Here is a 20079-nt window from a genome sequence, read left to right as displayed (position 1 = left end):
AGCATTTGGTCAACTCAAGGTTCCTCTTCTTATATAAGTTATTTTTACTTACAACTATTGATTGCTACAGTAGAGAGAAATCATAGCTTATAATGAAAGAATTGAGGTTCTAAAAAATGTAATAAATTATTAATTTTTTAATGTAATTGCAGTTCAAAAATATGTTGAGAAGGAATTAACAGCATGATTAAGGTATAACTAACATACAGCAAATTAGTTTATTAATACAGCATAATTAGCAATGCAGCAAATTAGTTTATTTTAATAATTAATATATCTATTTGAATGCTTATTAGAATAATCCAGTATACTCAGGAAGCATATCTTTTTTTTTTCTTTTTAACTACTTCCTAGTACATTTTGGTCTTTTTTTGTTTGTTTTTTTGGTTTGCATTTTATTTAAGTATAGTTGATTTGCAATGTTGTGTTAGTTTCTGGTGTATAGCAAAGTGATTCAGTTATATATGTATAAATATATATATATATACACATAAATATTTTCATATTATTTTCCAATATGGTTTAGCATACGATATTAAATATAGTTTCCTGTACTATACAGTAGTATAGTTGTTTATCCATTCTATATATAATAGATGTCTATATATAATAGAATGTTTATCCATTCTATATATAATAGTTTGCATATGCTAGCCCCAAACTCCCAATCCATCCTCCCTCCACCCCTTACCCCCTTGGCAACAAGGGGGAACAAGTCTGTTCTCTATATGTCTCTAAGTTATTTCTGGTCTGTGAATAGATTCATTTGTGTCATATTTTAGATTCCACAGAGTTTCCCTCATAGCTCAGTTAGTAAAGAATCTGCCTGCAATGCAGGAGACCCTGGTTCGATTCCTGGGTTGGGAAGATCCCCTGGAGAAACGATAGGCTACCCACTCCAGTATTCTGGCCTGGAGAATTCCATGGACTGTATAGTCCATGGGCTCGCAAAGAGTCGGACACAACTGAATGACTTTCACTTTCACTTTGGATTCCACATATAAGTGATATCATATGGTATATGTCTTTCTCTTTTTGACTTATTTCACTTAACCTGATAATCTCTAGGTCCATTCATGTAGTTGCAAATGGAATTATTTCATTCTTTTTTGTGGCTGGGTAATATTCCATTGTATACATGTACCACATCTTTATCCATTCATCTGTTGATGGACATTTACATTGTTTCCATGTCTTGTAAATGGAAATGGCTCTTGTAAATAGTGCTGCAGTGAACATTGGAGTGGAAGGATCTTTTTGGTTTATTGTTTTCTCCAGATAAACTCCTAGGAGTGGGATTTCTGAATAAAATGGCAACTCTATTTTTAGTTTTTTGAGGCAGCTCCATACTGTTCTCCACAGTGACTGCACCAATTTATATTCCCACCAATAGTATAGAGGGTTTCCTTTTATCCACACCCTCTCCAGAATTTGCTATTTGTGGACTTTTTCATGATGGCCATTCTGATGAGTGTGAGGTGGCACTTCATTGTAGTATGAATTGCATTTTCTCTAATAATGAATAATATTGAGCATCTTTTCACGTGCCTCTTGGCCATTTGTATTTCTTCTTTGGAGAAATGTTTATTTAGGTTTTCTGCCCATTTTTGGTTTTCAACCCATTTTGGGTTGCTTGTTTTTCTTGTTATTGAGTTGTATGAGCTAGGAAGCATATCTTTTCCAACACTTTTATACATCTACTTTTATCAGTATCAACTATTTTAGCACTTAACTGTTGAAGAGACAGATTGGGTCAATTCAGTACATTTTCTACATCATATCTTGATCTTTCACACATAAAGGAGAAGTTTTACCTAGTATTATTTGATGATGATGCTACCTTCCTATAAATTAATGTTTTTCTCCTTGGAAACATGTTCTTTTAATACTTCACGTTTAAAAAATCATTTGATAAAAATAGTTAAACAAAGATAGTTAATTTATTCAGTTTGGGCTCACTTGACATATCATGAGTTACCTTTTTTCAGGAAATGAAATTAGTCAAATTGAAGGACTTGACAACTTAGAAGTCCTTCAAGAATTGGTAGTGGACCATAACCGCATCAGAGCGTTTAATGATAGTGCCTTTGCCAAACCAAGCTCTCTGTTGGCACTTCACCTGGAGGAAAACAGACTACGAGAGCTGAGCAAATTACAACCTTTGGTAAAACTAGAGAAACTCTTCCTAGGATATAATAAAATCCAGGTAACATTATTTTGTTTTGTTATAAGATTTGCAAGACTTAACCCCTCTAAACAGAAAGCTGTCAAACATACCAATGAATATTTTGCTAGTGAGCTACTTATCATTTATATGACATGTAAATACTCTGGGATGCAGAAATGCTCACCCTACTTCTAGACTTATAAACCTGACCAACCCACATGCATCCACCTGGATATCCTCTAAGAGATCTTTTTAGTTCCTGACTGCTCGCTAGTGAGCTACTTATCATTTATATGACATGTAAATACTCTGGGATGCAGAAATGCTCACCCTACTTCTAGACTTATAAACCTGACCAACCCACATGCATCCACCTGGATATCCTCTAAGAGATCTTTCTAGTTCCTGACTGCTCTTGGTCCAAGCTGTTTGTGTATCTCAACCCCAGATTCCCTCTGGGCCTGTAAACTTAACATTTGTACTTGGTCTACCTGAAATTTGAATCAACTCCTGATAATGAACTTTGACTTGGCTCTAATATTCCATCTTTCCCCACTCAAGGCTGCCTGCCTTTCTTTCACCTGATCATAATTCAGCCTATTTCCATTAGGCCACTGCCCTAACCAGCCCTGCCCAAGCTGTCTTCTGAGACAGTATGCAGATAAGAGGTATACACATAATCATACACAATCCTAACATTTCTTAGTATTTTGCTGATGATTGGTTAGCCCTCCTTGTACCAATTTTGTTACTTCTGCCCATACCTCTAAGACAACCTTGAAGACAAACTGAACTGTGTACTGCCCCGCAAGGGCAGGGACCAAGTCTTTCTTGCCCAAATTTGTATTAGTATATAGCATTGTGCCTGGTACATAGTAGATACATGATTAATATTTGTTTGTGGCTCTACTTGCTGAAGTTCAGGAAGATTTTCTGGAGTGATATAAAAGCCTGAGCAATACCCTTTTCTACCTAACAACTAGGAAATATATATATACAGAGAAAATAACATACAATTAATACATCAAGGTTCAAACAACATTCATCTGAGAAGGTGAATGCCAAAGCTGGCAACGGTTCTTTCAAAGCTTTTTCTAGAAGAAATCTAAATTAGGAAAATCGCATTCCTGTAGGAACTCTTTCCACTGATAGAAATTGAGCTAACACAAAGGATTTATCAAATCAGACTTACATGAATCTGAGACTTTACCCAGTATCAAGCTTTACTAATAATTTCAAGGATACACATGGTTTGGGGCCTTCCTCTGGCTTCTCTAATTCTACTTCCAAGTGATCTAAAATAGGTCTAAAATTTTTTTATAGTTACTTGATGAATTGGCTAAACCCACTTGTCATTCCAAATAAGAATAGGAGCATATCAATAGCCATTTCATTACTGTGAACTAGCAACTTAAGCTGATCGTGTTGCCTAAATTTTGTCAGCAATAGTGTTTTAGAAATAATTTTGCAAAAACTAAAATGTATTTGCAAACTTTCACCAGTGTTAAATAATAATAAATAATCTCATTCAGTAGCAAAAGCAACTCATTTAACTAGAGAAACAGTTTTTCAATCATATATATTCCCAGCAAATATGTCAGTATTCAGTCTATTCAACATGACATGCTCCTTCCTGGTTAAGGTTGTGCTTGATATATACCTTTGAAATTGTTTAGACTAGACTTGCCTCCTTTTCCACATGTGTAGGTCAGTCCTCTTAGGAATTAACCAAATATAAGCTGAGTTTTAGAACGGATCATAACTCTTCTGAAAAAAATATGGTCTTTCCTAACAAGGGCTGCTGTGTGGCTTGTTTTCCATGTTGGCACATCATCTTTACCCAATCATGTATTTGGAATCAATAGTAAACAGATCTATCTTTAATCAACAATGCAGAATATTGTCACTCAAGCTCATTTCAGAAGATTCAACTCATTACAATCCAACACCTATACGAAATAACTTCAAATCAGCATATATAAGATGTTGGGTAACCAAATAATAATATACTGCTTAATTTTTAATAGGATATGGCAGAACTGGAAAAACTTGATGGTATCTCTTCCCTCAGAGAACTTACAGTTTATGGCAATCCAGTGAGTGTTATTTTTCTAACTTATCAGTTAATTTACTTTAAATGTAATCTATAGTTGTATATAATTTATTTTTATATACTTTGAGAAAATATTTTAATTTTATCTGTTTCCACATGCATAGACAAGTTATCCAAGTACAATGTACAAGACTAGTGTCTTCTTCCAACTGATTACAACATAAACTGCCATTGTCATGTACAACAGGGTCCACTTCTTGGTTCTACTTTGTATTCATTGGTCTATTTGTCAGTCCCTATAACAATATCAGTCTATGTTAATTACTAAAGTTTTCTATTAAGTCTTGATATCCAGTAGAGAAGGAACCTCTAATTTTCCCTCTCTTCCTCCTTCTCTCTTTTTTCCTTCACTGTCTTAGCTATCCTTGGCCCTTTACACTTCCTGTGAGTTTCAGGAAACAGCTTCTCAAAGTTACATGAGAATCTTGTTGATAATTTAATTGGAAATTGGAATTGCATTGTATTTATAAATTAATTTTGGGGAGAATTTGCCACTTTTACTGTTGAAGTCTTTGAAGGGATAAAATAAGCAACTACCCTTACTCACCTAACATTTGAACACATTGAGAAATATGACAGTGGCAGACAGAGAGACTGTTTTGCTTAGTTTAGAATTTTGACAAAGCCAAATGGCCCTGCCAACAGTTGCCAGAACTAATCCTGATGACTCAGTAGCGGGAATGTTTGACTGAGGCCTCTCCACATGGAAGGAGAGCTTCTCCTGCAGGAGTGAAAGGCATTCTCCCAGCAATAAGCTCTTTCTGAAGAGAAAAGACAGGACTTAAACTTGACCAGTTTAATCTTCCCAGATTTATCAGTTAAGTCACTCTACTTCTCCAAGTAGAGGGGTGAAGGGCCTGAGAGAGCCAGTAGTGCCACATCATAGAGTTACTTCCACCAAGAAAGAAACACAGTCAGCAGTCTCCCCAATACTTTCAGCTTTGATCCTTCTCACTCACAAACAGAAATAGCCCTGTGTTTATTTTATGTTCTTCAATAAAGGTCTGTGCTTTTCTCCTAAAAGTTTTAATCATCTTTGGTTTAATCATCCTTTTTTTTTTTTTCATTTCTGTTCTTTTAATAGCTGTTTTAAACAATATCTTTTTTATATTTTTCTAGTTGCTTGCTCCTAGAATATAGAGATTCTGATTTTTTGCATATTACTCTTTATCCAGGTAGCTTCTGAACTCTCTCTTAAATTCTAAAGGATTGTAAATTTTGTTGGATTTTCTCTGTAGACAATCATAATATTTGCAAACAATGACTCTAATCTTTCTTTCCAATCCATATGGTTTTATTTCCTTTACATCTCTCAGTGTACTGACTAGGACGTCTAGTACAGTATTGAAGAAACACACTCATAGTTACTGACTTCAAAGAATGCCTCTAAATTTTCACTATTAAATATGATGTTTGCTGTAGGTCATGGGTAGATAACCTTCAGCATTTTAAGGCAGTCCCTTTCTAATTCCAGTTTACTACTTGTTCTTATCAGGAATGGACACTGGATTTTAACTAATTGGTAATATAGTATTTGTCTTTAATCTGTTAATATGCAAATTAAATTAATAGAATATAGTGCTAAACCATCCTTAAATTCCTGGGATGAATATTACTTGGTCATCTTTTATGCTTTACTGGATTCAATTTGTTAAAATTTCATGTCACATATTTGTGACCCCATGGACTATACAGTCCATGGAATTCTCCAGGCCAGAATACTGGAGTGGGTAGCCTTTCCCTTCTCCAGGGGATCTTCCTAACCCAGGGATTGAACCCAGGTCTCCCACATTGCAGGCCGATTCTTTACCAGCTGAGCCACCAGGGAATCCCAAGAATACTGGAGTGGTAGTCTATCCCTTCTCCAGGGGAATCTTCCCCACCCAGGAATCAAACCGGGGTCTCCTGCCATTGCAGGCAGACTCTTTTCCAGCTGAGCTAGAGAGAACTCTCCAATTAATTTTATGAGGCAAAACAGCATTGATTAACTTGAAAAGAATAGCATAAGAGAACAAAATCATAATAATTTTACTTATTTCCATAGAGATATGTTGAACTTCCCTGGTAGCTCAGTTGGTATAGAATCTGCCTGCAATGCAGGAGACCCTGGGTTGGTTCCTGGGTTGGGAAGATCCCCTGGAGAAGGGATAGGCTACCCACTCCAGTATTCTTGGGCTTCCCTGGTGGCTTGGCTGGTAAAGAATCTGCCTGCAATGCAGGTGACCTTGGTTTGATCCCTGGGTTGGGAAGATCTGTTGGAGAAGGGAACTGGCTACACACTTCAGTATTTTGGCCTGGAGAATTCCATGGACTGTATAGTCCATGGGGTCACAAAGAGTCAGACATGAGTGAGAGAATTTCACTTCCACTTCCTCTCTTTTTCTAGTCTATGAATTAATTTATATAAAAGAAGACTTGTATGTTCCTTGAAGGATAATAGATCTTACCTCTAAAACCATCTGAACTTAGTATTTTTTGAAGTTAGACTTTGAACAACTTATTCAAATTCGCTGACATGACTGAGAGACTGAACTGAATGGATATATATCTAGTCATTTTCTATTAAACTGATAAGAACATATACTACAGTATACTTAAGAACATATGCTGCTGCTGCTGCTAAGTCACTTTTAGTTGTGTGCGACTCTGTGCAATCCCATAGACGGCAGCCCACCAGGCTCCTCTATCCCTGGGATTCTCCAGGCAAGAATACTGGAGTGGGTTGCCATTTCCTTCTCCAATGCATGCATGCCTGCTGAGTCGCTGCAGTCATGTCCAACTCTGTGCAACCCTATGGACAGCAGCCCACCAGGCTCCTCCGTCCAAAGGATTCTCTAGGCAAGAATACTGGAGTGGGTTGCCATTTCCTTCTCCATTAAGAACAGATACTAAGTTCAATATTGAGAACTTACATTTTTCAATAAAATTGTCCTTTTATCTAACTTTTAAATGTACTTCTATCATAATACTTTCATAAATTTTAAAAATCTTGATTATATCTGTGTTTTGTCACCTATTTTATAGCTAAATTTTTTTTTTTTGCTTTTTCTCTCTTATATTTGATGAGTCTTACTATCATACTAATCTCTTCAAATAACCATATTTTGGCTTTATCAAGTATAATTTTTCTTTTTTTAGTTCATTAATTTCTCCCCTCTATCTTTAGTTTCTCGGAATTACTTTTGTAAAAAAATCTGAAGTAGTAGAACGCCTACTCATTAACTTTTAATATTTCTTCTAAATTAATAAATTTTAGGATACAAAATACTGCGTTAACAACAGCCTAAAAGTTTTGATATGTAGTGTTTTTCCTGTTATTTCTTAGAATCTACTTTATAAAAGATTTCTTCTTTAACTGTGAATTATTGAAGTGTGTTAATTTCAAACCTATTATGTATTTTTAGTTATCTCTTTGTCATTTATTTCTAGTGTTGCTATATTTTAATCAGAAGAGACAGTTTATACATTCTTTGGTTTTATGAAACTTGCTTTGTGGCCTTGAATGTGGTTATTTTTTAAACTCAATTTATGACTTAGAGATCACTCTTCATTGATATATATGTATCTACTACCTTTTAAAAAAATAGATTTATTCCCTTTTGATAATGTTTCTTTCTTTCTTCCTTCCTTTCTTTCAATCACAAACAGTGCTAGAAGATTTGCTGAAAGTCATGGGACTTAGCATATAGTTGTACTCATGGCTAAAGGTTTATTACAGTGACATAATGAGGATACAAAGCCAGGTGATGAAGAAAAAAAAAATACGCAGAGTGAAGGAATCCATGTGCAAGCTTCCTTATGCTTTTTTCTTCACATGAGGGTGTCACACAGCGTACACTCTTCATGCAATAACAAACATGTTATTCTCTGACCAGGAAATCCCATTAGATTTAATGGATTTCAAGGATTTTTTTTGGAGGCTTGTCACATAGGTACCCTCTGCCTATCACATACAAAAATTCCAGGACCCCAGAAGGAAAGCAGGTTGAACAAGAATCCTACTGTTTGTAAAAGTAGTCTAGGAATAATGAATTACCTTTATCACTTAAGGAATGGTGGGAAATCTTCCAAAATCCAAGTATCAAACACTTGTTAAAACTTACCCTTGCAAACAGATCCTTCTACAGTTAACAGCCTCAAACCTACTATATTAACTCTTTCTACACACTTTCTCATGCATATATGCAAGTAATTTTAGAGTAGGCTAACACTATGAAGTGATGATTCATACAGTTCAACAGATGTGCATTGAATTAAATTGCGTAGTACTTATGGGAAATTATAAGTTTCAAACTAATTACTTATAAGTAAACTTTTATAATATAATCCTATTCATGAGTTGGGATTGACTGTAGTTAATGAACAATATCATATACTCTTCAAAGAAACTAAACCTCCACATGGTAGCCTTGGTTAAAAAAAAAAAAAGCTCTTATCTTCATTTAGCATAACAGAAAACTGAGAAATCTTTTAAAAAGGGAGTTTGTATTTGTATCATTTAATACTATATATTAGCTGTTATCTGTCATCTTTGCTGTCTATGCTAAATATCCTTCTCTATAAAGGTTAATCTTTGAAATAAAGAGCTTTTTAAATGAATGAATTGTTATTTTTAACTTTATTCAGATTTGTAGAAAAATGCTACATCGCCACGTGCTTATATTTCGACTGCCTAACTTACAGATGTTAGATGGAATTCCTGTGAATTCAGATGATAGGGCAAAAGCTGAATTTCACTTCTCTGAACTACAAGCAAAGAAAAATTCGGTAATATTTACACTTTTCCTTTTCAAATATATAAATTAGTAGTAGATGAACATTATGTCATGCATTTTTACTTAAATGTTTAAATCTAGTGTATGATGCTTCTGTAGACTATTTTAGTATGTATTTAATGGTTATTGTCAAAAGCAGCTTGATGTGGTGAACAGAGCACATACACACACATAGAAACCAGGAAAGCTCCTTATTCTAAAAACATACTTTAATGTAGAGCAAGTTATTTAAAACTGTGTGCCTCTTGCTCCATATGTCAGGTGCTACTAGAAGTTAAGAAACTATAACATATCACTCTTATAAACTGTGACTAACAATAAAACTCTTTCCCTTTCTGTCTCCTAAATGGAAAGAGTTTTATTGTTCATGGGCCTTTTGCCCATGAACCCAAGTAGGATATCCAACTGTGATAGGGACAAGGTTAGAGAAGGAAGAAGCCACAGAAGCATATCATTTGGCAGTTCTATCATTGACCACCAGGATTTTTCATAGCCATCTTCAAAAGACTAAACACAGAAAAGCTATGGGTTTTGAGCAAAGAAGTAATATTATTAGAGCTGTGCCTTTGCAAAGTTTAAGGAAGAAAAGCCTAGAGGCAGAGAAATTAACTTAAGAGGCTTTTAGGATAATCCAGGAGAGAAATTATGAAGACCTGGACTAGGGTGGGGCAGTGAAATGTAAGTAAACCTCTAATGTAAGTGAAAGCCAGAGAGCAAGGGCATTAGTCAGTGAACAAAGATTACTTTTAAAAGCTAATTGAAGAGGAAAGAGATAAGACTACTGTAGATGCTTTCACTCATCTCACTGGCTTACCCCATACTCTCCATTCCCTCTATAAAACAAACTAACCAATTCCTAGCATTTAATACTAGTAGGCTCCTCTCTAACTAACTTCTGCCTTCAGCAATAGAATCACAGATTTATTAAAAGTTGGCTATGTTTTTTCAAAAACGTATGCCAATCTTTTATTTTAAATAAATAGATATACAAGTACAAATTTTAAATTATTATTTCCATGTTTCTTTGAAAACCAAATGAGATCCTCTGAAGAATCTGGATAAAGATCAACTACACACATACATGAATAATATCAAATTAGGTTGGGGGTAAAAAGAGAACCTGCAAAATAAGGAAGAGAATTATGAAAAGTCAGATAAAATATGTGGGGAAATTTTTAAAAATCTAGGCAGTTTCTTGTATTCAAATTTTCTCCATATGTTGTTGAAGTCTTGTTACTTTAATGAAACCGAGCTGGAAATTGTGGTGGCTTTATCAATCAGACAAAATACCAGTCAAAGGACACTTCCTTACAGAAAAGGCCTTGGCCCTTCATCCAAAGATGGGTGGGCACATGTACTTTATGTTTTAAAATCCTTTAAAGGATTATAAAAAGATTATAGATCTAATTCTTATTATTTCCTGGACTTTTTTTTTTTTATTAACCAAGGGGATTCTATTATTGATCAAAATAACTGTAGATACCTGTGAAACTTAACAGTTGTACAATGTTAATAAAGATTATCTAGATTAGGCAAAGGAAATTGGTTCATATATGGGTTATATCTACAAAAGTTTTTCTAAGAACTGTGCTTTGTGTAAAACAATGTTAGCTACTAATCTATATGATACAATTGAGAGCACCATCTAAATGTCATCTACCAAAATTATTGTCACAGTCTCTAGTCTTTAAAAAGAGAACAAATAAAATTTAGTTCAAAGATTTAAGCTTCCTTTCCCTTTCTTTTATATTCCATGAGCAAGTCACTTCTTGCTTCCAGAAGTGAAAAACTAAAGGAAACTTTAGTTTCTTGTTGCTGTTATAACAAATTACCTCAAATTTAGTATCTTCAGACAACACAAATTTATTATCTTAAAATTCTAGAGGTCCTAAGTCCAAAAATAAGTCCTGTAGAGCTAGAAGCACAAGTATTGGCAGGGCTACAATATCTTCTGGAAGCTCTGCAAGTGAATTTGGTCTTTGCCTTTCAGCCTTCTAGAGGTTATCAGCATCCCTTGGCTTGTGGCCCTCTTCCAACAAATAGCATAACTTTGACCTCAGCTTCCATCATAACATCTTTTCTCCATTGTTATAAGGATGTTTGTGATTGTGAAGGGCCTACCTAGTTAATAGGGCATAATCTCCCCATCTCAAAATCCTTAATTTAATTATACCTGTACAGTCCATTATACCACATAAAGCATTCACAAATTTTGGAGATTAGGATGTGGACATCTTGTGGGGGGGTAGCATTATGCTGTCTACCATACCACATATGTGAGGCCTCTAGTGAGAGACCTATACGAATTGTAACATTAAATTTTATAAATTCTATTTTAAGGTAATGCTGGCTACATTTAAAAAATTCCATATAACTTCATAAATACTAAATTCCATATGAAGAAATCACTCAGAGCAACTTCAAAGATCTCAATTTCCATATATATTTTTAATTGGTTTAATATAGCAAAAAAAGACATAAACTCAAATTTTAGTCATTGATGGATGTGTATTTCACTAAAAGTTTTTCTTGTTTGCTTCTTTTCTATTTATCATATAGTGAACTAACATTTCCCCCAGTCTATACTATGATTTGTTTTCAGTGATTCTAGATACCTATTCTTGCTATTTGAATCAGTGCCATATGTAAGAATGGAAAGAATATCTTTCCATTTATCCTATATAGGTATATTTTATTTAAAAGTTAGGTTTTTTAAAATTCATCTATATATGGTTAATAAAATAAAGGGGGCACTTTAAGTCTTTATTTCAGATAAATCTATTTTTTAAGATGCAATAATAATTTTTATTTTCCTGTCCAGAACAAAATTGAGTTATTATTTCATTTAGCTGTTCAGAAGACACAAGAACAGAATACTTTTCAAGTTTATCAGTTCATTCTAATGTATTTTCCTTTGTTTTAGTTGCTGTTCTTTTTTTTAAACAGCAAATAAAGAGGGAATACGTGAAATCTCAAGTCACCGTTTAAACCATAACATTTTGGTGCTTTGGTTTCAGAAGAAACTTGACAGCTTTCTAGATTAGTGATGGGAAGAAACTCCAATGAAGGAATTAGGGAATTTGGGATCTGCTTTACTAAAAGGCCTGATACCTTAGTGCTCATTACAAAGCTGCATTTTGGTTACATTTACTGAAATATGAGGGAAATGTGTAATTTTACACAAATGCATAAGCCTATATCTTTAAATAAATTGAATCATATATTCAGAATTCATATTTTTTAAAGTATAAACAAGGTCAGTCTTACTAAAGACAGAGCAGGCATCCATTTCTAGGGAAACCAATAGTGTCCAGTCTATAATACCCCTCTCCTCCATTTGTTGATTCCTGAAGCTCTTTTACAAGCCTCTTAATCCGGAAATCCTGTGTACAGAGGAGGCTGGTGGGCTATAGTCCATGGGGTTGCAGTCGGACTGAACAACTAACACTTTCACTTTAATTCTCAATTAACATAAAATGTTAGAGGGTTAGTGCACTCACTAAGTGATTGTAGTAAGATGCTTTTCTTGTGTTAAGTCATTTCATTTGTGTCTGACTCTTTTCGACCCCACAGACTCCCCACCAGGCTCCTCTAGCCCCACCAGGCTCCTCTAGGTCCATGGGATTCTTCAGACAAGACTACTAGTGTGGGTTGCTATGCCCTCCTCCAGGGGATCTTACCAACTCAGGGGTCGAACCCGCACCTCTTATGTCTCTTGCATTGACAGGCGGGTTCTTTACCACTGCACCACCTGGGAAGCCCCATGCTTTTCTTAGTCCCCACTTTATTTACTTGTTTTTGAAAAACTAATCAACTGCAAGACAATTGAAGAGGTAATGTGAGGAGCACAAAAATGTAGAAGATATAACTCTTACCATCCAGAAACTCCTGTTCAGAAAAAAAAAGAAAAGATATTACAAAAGGGGAAAGGCTTAATTCTCATTTTCCTAATTTTACACTTACCACGTTAGGACCCTTTGGAATGGGGAGGTGCAATCACACTAAATTGTAGTGATGCGTACAATGCAGTCTGAAAAAAGTAAAAAATAAGGTTCTGATGGGGGGGGTAAGGACCCCAAAGGCTGTCTATTTCACCGTTTTTGCCTCTCTACCAACTCTTGAGTTTAGGCAACCATTTAATTTCTGACCTAAAAATTTTTAAGTTGAATTTCAAATGGGGCTTGTGGTAAGGCTAAGCCTATTGATCTGAGTTTTAGAGGCAAGGTGTTCCTAACTTTTATTTTTATCATGTAGTTTATTCCTGTTACCAGCTCTCCTGTGGATGGTGCATCGTTTAGCCAAGTGAAAGCTCCTCCCATAAAGATAACAAATGTAATTCTGCCTGGTGGATTTAGCCATTACTTGGGATCTGACTTCACTTTAACTCCTGAAGTTGAAGGTATTTTGAGAGTTTCTAAATGAATGTTAAAAAAAAAACCCAAAACACTCCATTTGATGCAAAAATCTCACTTTTATTTCTAATACTACTTAAAATTGCATATTTTAAATTACAAATTTACAATTCCTAAAAGTGAATTTTTGTTCAAGTTTCATGTGACCATTCTGATTTCAAAGAATATTCTATAGTATTTTTTGGTTCTACTCAACTACTAATATGTTGTAGTTCAAGATTTGCTTGCAATTTGAACTTTGTGATACTGGATTTTTCTTGGCATTTCCTTTCAAAGCTTTTATTCCATTTTGTGTATTTCATAGCAAATGACTACTAAAACCTGTAGTGCATTCTGCTAAAAGTAGAGGTTTAAAAATATTCATAACAACAGACTCTTGGCTCTCAAAGTGTGTCTTAGAAAAGAAGATCAAACTTCATCCTTGAAACCATAGTATTATTTTATATATTCATGAAGCTATTAGTAGGGAAGTGTTTCAAGAGGTAGCTCTGTAAAGGAAGGGAGTATATTAAAAGGTCAAGGCATGGAAATGGTTCATTCTATTATTACATTTGCATTCAGGCTTAGATGAAACCTTTTCCCTAATTCCAGATGTTGGCTGGCTATCACTTTTATGAAATTGGGGGTAGCTAGAAGACCTTGCTTCTTGGAAAGAAAGCTATGACAAACCTAGATAGTGTATTAAAAAGCAGAGATATCACTTTGCCAACAAAGGTCTGTATAGTCAAAGCTATGGTTTTTACAGTAGTCATGTATGGACATGAGAGTTGGACCATAAAGGAGGCTGAGCACCGAAGAATTGATGCTTTCTAACTATGATGTTGGAGAAGACTCTTGAGAGTCCCTTAGACTGCAAGGACATCAAACCAGTCGTCCCTAAAGGAAATCAACCCTGAATACTCATTGGAAAGACTGATAGTGAAGCTGAAGCTCCAATACTTTGGCCACCTGACTGTGAAGAGCTGACTCATTGGAAAAGACCCTGATGCTGGGAAAGACTGAAGGCAAAAAAGAAGAGGGCAGCAGAGGATGAGATGGTTAAATAGCATTACCGACTCAATGGACATGAACCTGGGGAAACTCCCGGAGATAACAAGGCACGGGGAGACCTGGTGTGCTGCAGTCCATGGGGTTGCAAAGAGCTGGACATGACTTAGTGACTGACCAACTCTTTCCCTGAGGGCTCACCTCTTCCATTCTTTTTAACATCCCACTTTGCCTCAGACTACTGTTAGACAATAAAATTCTAAAACTGAGTATCACAATAATGATAAAATGATCTAAAAACCTACTAAGAATAGTAGATCTCTCTATGCAATTAATCTTAAAAGAAACTCAATTTAAAGAAATTCAATATAATTTAGTCTAAGATGTTATTTTTTAACTTATTCTTTATACTTCTACTTATTTATAGCTTTAAGATTTAATCATAGTGAGAATTTTAATGCTTTTGTCCAGAAGACAAAACCATCAGTAAAACTGGATATTCCAAATTGTTATTAGCCTCCTTAAGAGTACAGTTTCATCACTATCATCTTCAGGAATGTCTTCAATATCTTTTTTTTTTTGGGGGGGGGGGAGGTTAGGGATTAGTTCAACCCTGGATTCATTTCCATAATTTTTTCCTGAGATATCTTTAAGATTCATTGTGCAACTACTTTTTAGGATTTTCTGGAAAACTCCTATTTCTTTCCTATTTTCTGAGTATATTACCCCAATTTTTGTTTGAGAAGTATGGTCATTTTATCTATGTATTTATTTATAGCACACAGCTCTGGATATTTATATTTTTTAAAATTACCAAGAAAGTATCAAATTGATTCACTAACTCAGAAAATTTTAAACAGCATTTAAGTACTAGAAATATATTCCAATTTTAACTTTTATTTAAAATTTTTAACTCATGCTGTGAAATGTGTATAGCATACAGTCAATTGAAGGACAGCCACAGGTTATTAATTTATTTTATTAATGCCTTTCATTGTTTCATAATTCCTAATTTCAGACAAAAAAGCCAAGAACGCAGGGATGCTAACAAATAATCCTCGGAGCATCCATGCAGAAATAGCTTTTCGGCAACTCAGAGGGATAAATCTCTCTCCATCTCTTTTATCACATCAGGCATGTGATGTGCCTATGGCATCTCCAAGTGCACAGATGTACCAGAGCAACCAAGACGAGGGAAGGTAAAGCTATTCCGTGTTTTAATATCACTTCTCATCATAAAACCTCCCAAATTTGCTAATCACGTATAGAAATAGGAAATATTGGTATATACTATCATGTATTTACTCTGTGAGCTGGGGGAAGACTTCAGCATAAGGTTTATTCTCTCACATTCACCGAATCTTTCTCAAAGTCCAGCATATACATCATAATTCAAACAGAAATGGCTTTCAAGGTAGAATAGTGCTCACCTTGTACTTATGTGAGGGAACATTGAAACAATTATGGGAACGACTTTTAATTGTATTATCTCCCAAGTCACTTCTACTTACTGAATATGCAAAGCAGTTCACTTATATTTTGAACAACAGATAAATTCAACTCTGAAATCACAAAGGCTGAGAATTAGTAAATTCTTCAGACTTGTAATTCCCACTTGCCCTTCCTCCAGTTTGGATCCTAGTCCTTAGAGGCCAGCTGAAGGCCAAAGAACGTGATATTCTTATTAAGATTTCACTCTGCTGCTCAAAACCTATTCACCCAGATTTCCAGTTAATATTTGCCCTCTAGCTTCTTTGTAGCCAATCTCTGGAACACCTATTAAGCCTGGCTCTTGCCGTACTGACCTCCCTGCTATAATCAGTCATGTCCCACTAAGTATATATTTACTGAGTATACTATGTTGATATCACGGGCTTCCCTGGTAGCTGCAGGAGTCCCCAGTTCAATTCCTGGTTGGGAAGATCGCCTGGAGAAGGGAATGGCAATTCACTCCAGTATTCTGGCTTGGAGAACTCCATGTACAGAGGAGCCCGGCAGGCTACAGTCCATGGGGTCACAAAGAGTTGAACATGACTGAGCAACTTGCACTTCACTTTATGTTGATATCATATTTTTATATCAATGGGTTATCCTCATGATAACCTGACTTACAGTTAGTAAAAAACATGGTATTTTTCTCTCTTGTGGTGTCTTTTTGAAATTGTACACATATAAAATACAAAAATTATTTACTTCAGAATTACCTTAAGTTAGCTGATCCATTAAGAAATTGTCACCACTCTTTAACTCATAAGTATTTTGTTTCTGACAGGATTCCTGGCAGCCACTTTTCAAGATCAAATCGAATGTAACTGCCTAAAGAGAACTGAATATACACCAAGAAACCTATTTCCGCTTAGAAGTTGTGCAAAAACTAGCAGACAGTGTTGGTGATAAAAATATACATATAAGATAATCACGTTACTTATGTTACTGAAGCACTTCAGTTCCATATGAAGATAATCTCTATCATCCTTGGTGAATTTTATTTAATATCACCTCTCTTAAACTTTCTTTACAGTTACCTTATTCATTTGATTTTCTATGTTAGAAAAATCATGAAATATACAATTTGAAAAGATACAAATGACATAAAATGAAGTCCAAAGAATCAAATATTTAGTCCTATTATTGGAAGCGTTTAGTTGTAAAATCTCATTTTGACTTGATATATAAAGATACTAAGCAAAGGTAATTTTAGGAAATAGTATGTTTTCATTTGTAGAATATCTATCCATTTAGGCTTATCTAAAACTAAAGAATACATTTCTTACCAAACACAACTATTCTTAAATCAGGTTGAGTTTTGTTAGTTGAACTACAGATTAGTTTTTTTAGGACTATATTTTTTTTTTTAAAAATAGTGTTAAACGGGGTTTGTTCTAAGAATTATTTAGAGATGTAAATCATAGGCATCAATAATACTTACTGAAGGTGGCTAACTATGAGTGCAACTCATGCTACAAGAAGAAAAGAATACTATTTCATATACAAAATTCATTAAATGTGCCCATAGTGATATAATTTTACAAGTAAGTTGTAGGTTAAGTAAACACATGTTCAAAATGAGTGGACACATTTAAAATTTGGACTCATATTTCACTGGAAATAATTTTTCTAAAATAATTATATTGCATACTACTAGGACAAATCAAATCAATCAAATGTGGTTTTGAATTTATTAAACACAGTTCTTTAATGATTAAATTGCCAATCATATTTTTATATCAAAAGGTTCCATGATTCATGAAGTATTGTTTAAATTTTTCAGGTAGTGGTTCAACATTGCATGTAATTTTCATATTATTTTATGTGTTCCTTACATGAAAATAAATTATTTTTACTAAAATATTTATATTTTATAATCTATCAAAATAGTTGTAAGGATATTTTGGAAATTCCAATGTGCATGCAATAATTTTGTGTCTTCTTTAAATACTCTATGTTTGTAATTTAATCATGTAATATTTAAAATTTCAAACCTAATACAGATTGATTTTACCCTTCTTAATGCGTGGTGTTTAAACTATTACTCTAAGGTAAAAATAAGATCCTTTGTTTAAAAAGGAACTATGCAGTTCTTAAGATGTCCAGAAGATGTCTTTGTCACCCTTTAGTTTTGAAAACTACTTTCACTAGTGTTGTGATAAGCATCTGCTCGTTATTACTTGCTACTAACTTGACATCATTTGCTTTTTCTTCCTGTCATGATTATGTGTAAATGAAATGCTCAGTATATTCCACTTTTATAGTAAAACGTGTCTTTGTAAATAATAAACTGGATGGGAAAACAGGTTTTCATTGGAGAAAAATTTACAAGAGTTGAATATTATAAAGCAAGAAAAACAGAGCTTATTTAGCATCCACTTAATGTTTGAAATTTTTTTTCCTTAGCCATTTTTTCTATGCATTTCAAATATATTTGAGATCTACCATTTGATTTCTTATGAACACACTGTTCAATTCAGATATTTTTATTATAACATTTTAATTAAATCTGAATTTCTTCCTGAAAGTAAATTTGTAATACTTAATTTAACAGTAACAAACACTGAGAATAATAACAAACATATTTAGGCATTTCTGGGTGCTGACAGAAACAGACACTGACTTAACCTTAAGAACATTTTAATATAAATATATAATAAATAATTCTACATGAAAGCAGTGAGGGGATGATTACTAAGATAATTTGGCATAGTAGTTCTGAAGATTTTTCTACTAGGAAAGCAGATGATGATACAACATACTCCCCTAGGAATGCCCAGACAGGTTAAGCTGTGGTTATGTGAAATTCTTAAAGCAATATTTATAACTTTATCCCCTTCTTATTCAACAAAACAAATGAAAATATAATTGAATATGAGAGATGCTTTTACAGACCTGCTTTAGATCTGCTCTAAATGATTTTTTTAAGTAAATCAACTGTGAAATTTTACATTATTCATAATATGCTTCACCACCAATTATATAACAAAACAAGCAAGTAGTGCTTATTTTTATAAGCCACTAGTCCATATTTTGGGCTTCCTGAGTGGCTCAGTGGTGAAGAATCTGTCTACCAGTGCAGGAGACTCAGGTTTGATCCCTGGGTTGGGAAGATCCCCTGGAGAAGGAAATGTCAACCCACTCCAGTATTCTTGCCTGGGAAATTCCATGGACAAAGGAGCCTGGTGGACTATATAATCCATGGGGTTGCAAAACAGTTTAGTGACTAAACAGCAAACAACAACAATCCTAATAACTTATGAAGTATATAAAACATGCACTGTCTCCATTCATAGATTTAAAAAAAAAAATGGCCTTAACAGGAAAAGATATCACACCAAATTCTAGATTTTTTCAACTCTAAATTCATTGCTTTTTCAATTACTGCAAATAACTGACATGTAATCATTCCTAATGTGCTGTTTAATCAGCTGTTGTTGAGCCCTTATGTGTGCAGAAACTGCAAACTATTTATTTATTCTCTTTCAGTGTATTTAGCTTAGGGAAAATGTTTCATTTCTACAGTAAAATTAGTTCTTTACTCCCTAGCAAATGTCTTGATAAGTTTGAGTGCAGTCAAATGCATAATTATATGATTTGTTTTAAATTAAAGGACAATTCTATAAACAATCTGGAAGGCTAAAAATTAGGGCCCTTTAACTATAGGCAAGGAACCTGCATTGCTGAACTGCATATAGATGTCGAAGTGATCTGATTTCTATGAAGTAATCGTCTGACTTTTATGACGATTGACTGTAAATGTTTATTAGAACTTTATTATTTACTTTATGTTTACTACTTACACAAAATTAACTATGGTTGTGAACATACCCTTGCATAGAATATTTCGTGTGGCTGTGTGTGTGTCTTTGCATGCACTCATGACTCGTTTTAAAATAGTCCTTATATTTAAGTAACATGTCATTTCACTATTTACTCATAAGCTATCATACACTATGAGAAGTGTTTAATGTTTTAAAACATTAGATCTTACTGTTTAGTCATGCCGTAGGCTCTTAGCTCCAATTAAATGTTACATAAAAAGAAGTAAATTATAATTTTATAAGAGTAGAAGCAAGCAACTTGTGTCTGACTTCTGTTAGTCAATGAATTTAATATTGGGTTTTTTTTTTCTGG

The 20079-nt window shown here is 34.2% G+C and overlaps 1 protein-coding gene across 1 annotated transcript in view; it reads left to right on the top strand.

Moving 5' to 3' along the window:
* Nucleotides 1–16807, top strand: part of LRRC9 (leucine rich repeat containing 9) — a 104179-nt gene extending 87372 nt beyond the window's left edge. Inside the window, exons 27-32 of the mRNA XM_061158365.1 lie at nucleotides 1989–2206; nucleotides 4195–4263; nucleotides 8907–9047; nucleotides 13310–13454; nucleotides 15473–15653; nucleotides 16727–16807. Coding sequence (XP_061014348.1) covers nucleotides 1989–2206; nucleotides 4195–4263; nucleotides 8907–9047; nucleotides 13310–13454; nucleotides 15473–15653; nucleotides 16727–16766 — 794 coding nt within the window. The 3' untranslated portion in view covers nucleotides 16767–16807. The remainder of the gene's footprint in view (nucleotides 1–1988; nucleotides 2207–4194; nucleotides 4264–8906; nucleotides 9048–13309; nucleotides 13455–15472; nucleotides 15654–16726) is intronic.
* The last annotated feature ends 3272 nt before the right edge of the window (nucleotides 16808–20079 follow it).

Source organism: Dama dama, chromosome 12 (genome assembly GCF_033118175.1).
Source record: "Dama dama isolate Ldn47 chromosome 12, ASM3311817v1, whole genome shotgun sequence".
Taxonomy (NCBI): Eukaryota; Metazoa; Chordata; class Mammalia; order Artiodactyla; family Cervidae; genus Dama; species Dama dama.
Note: the sequence above shows the minus strand (reverse complement) of the source record. Positions and strands in the feature narration are given on the sequence as shown.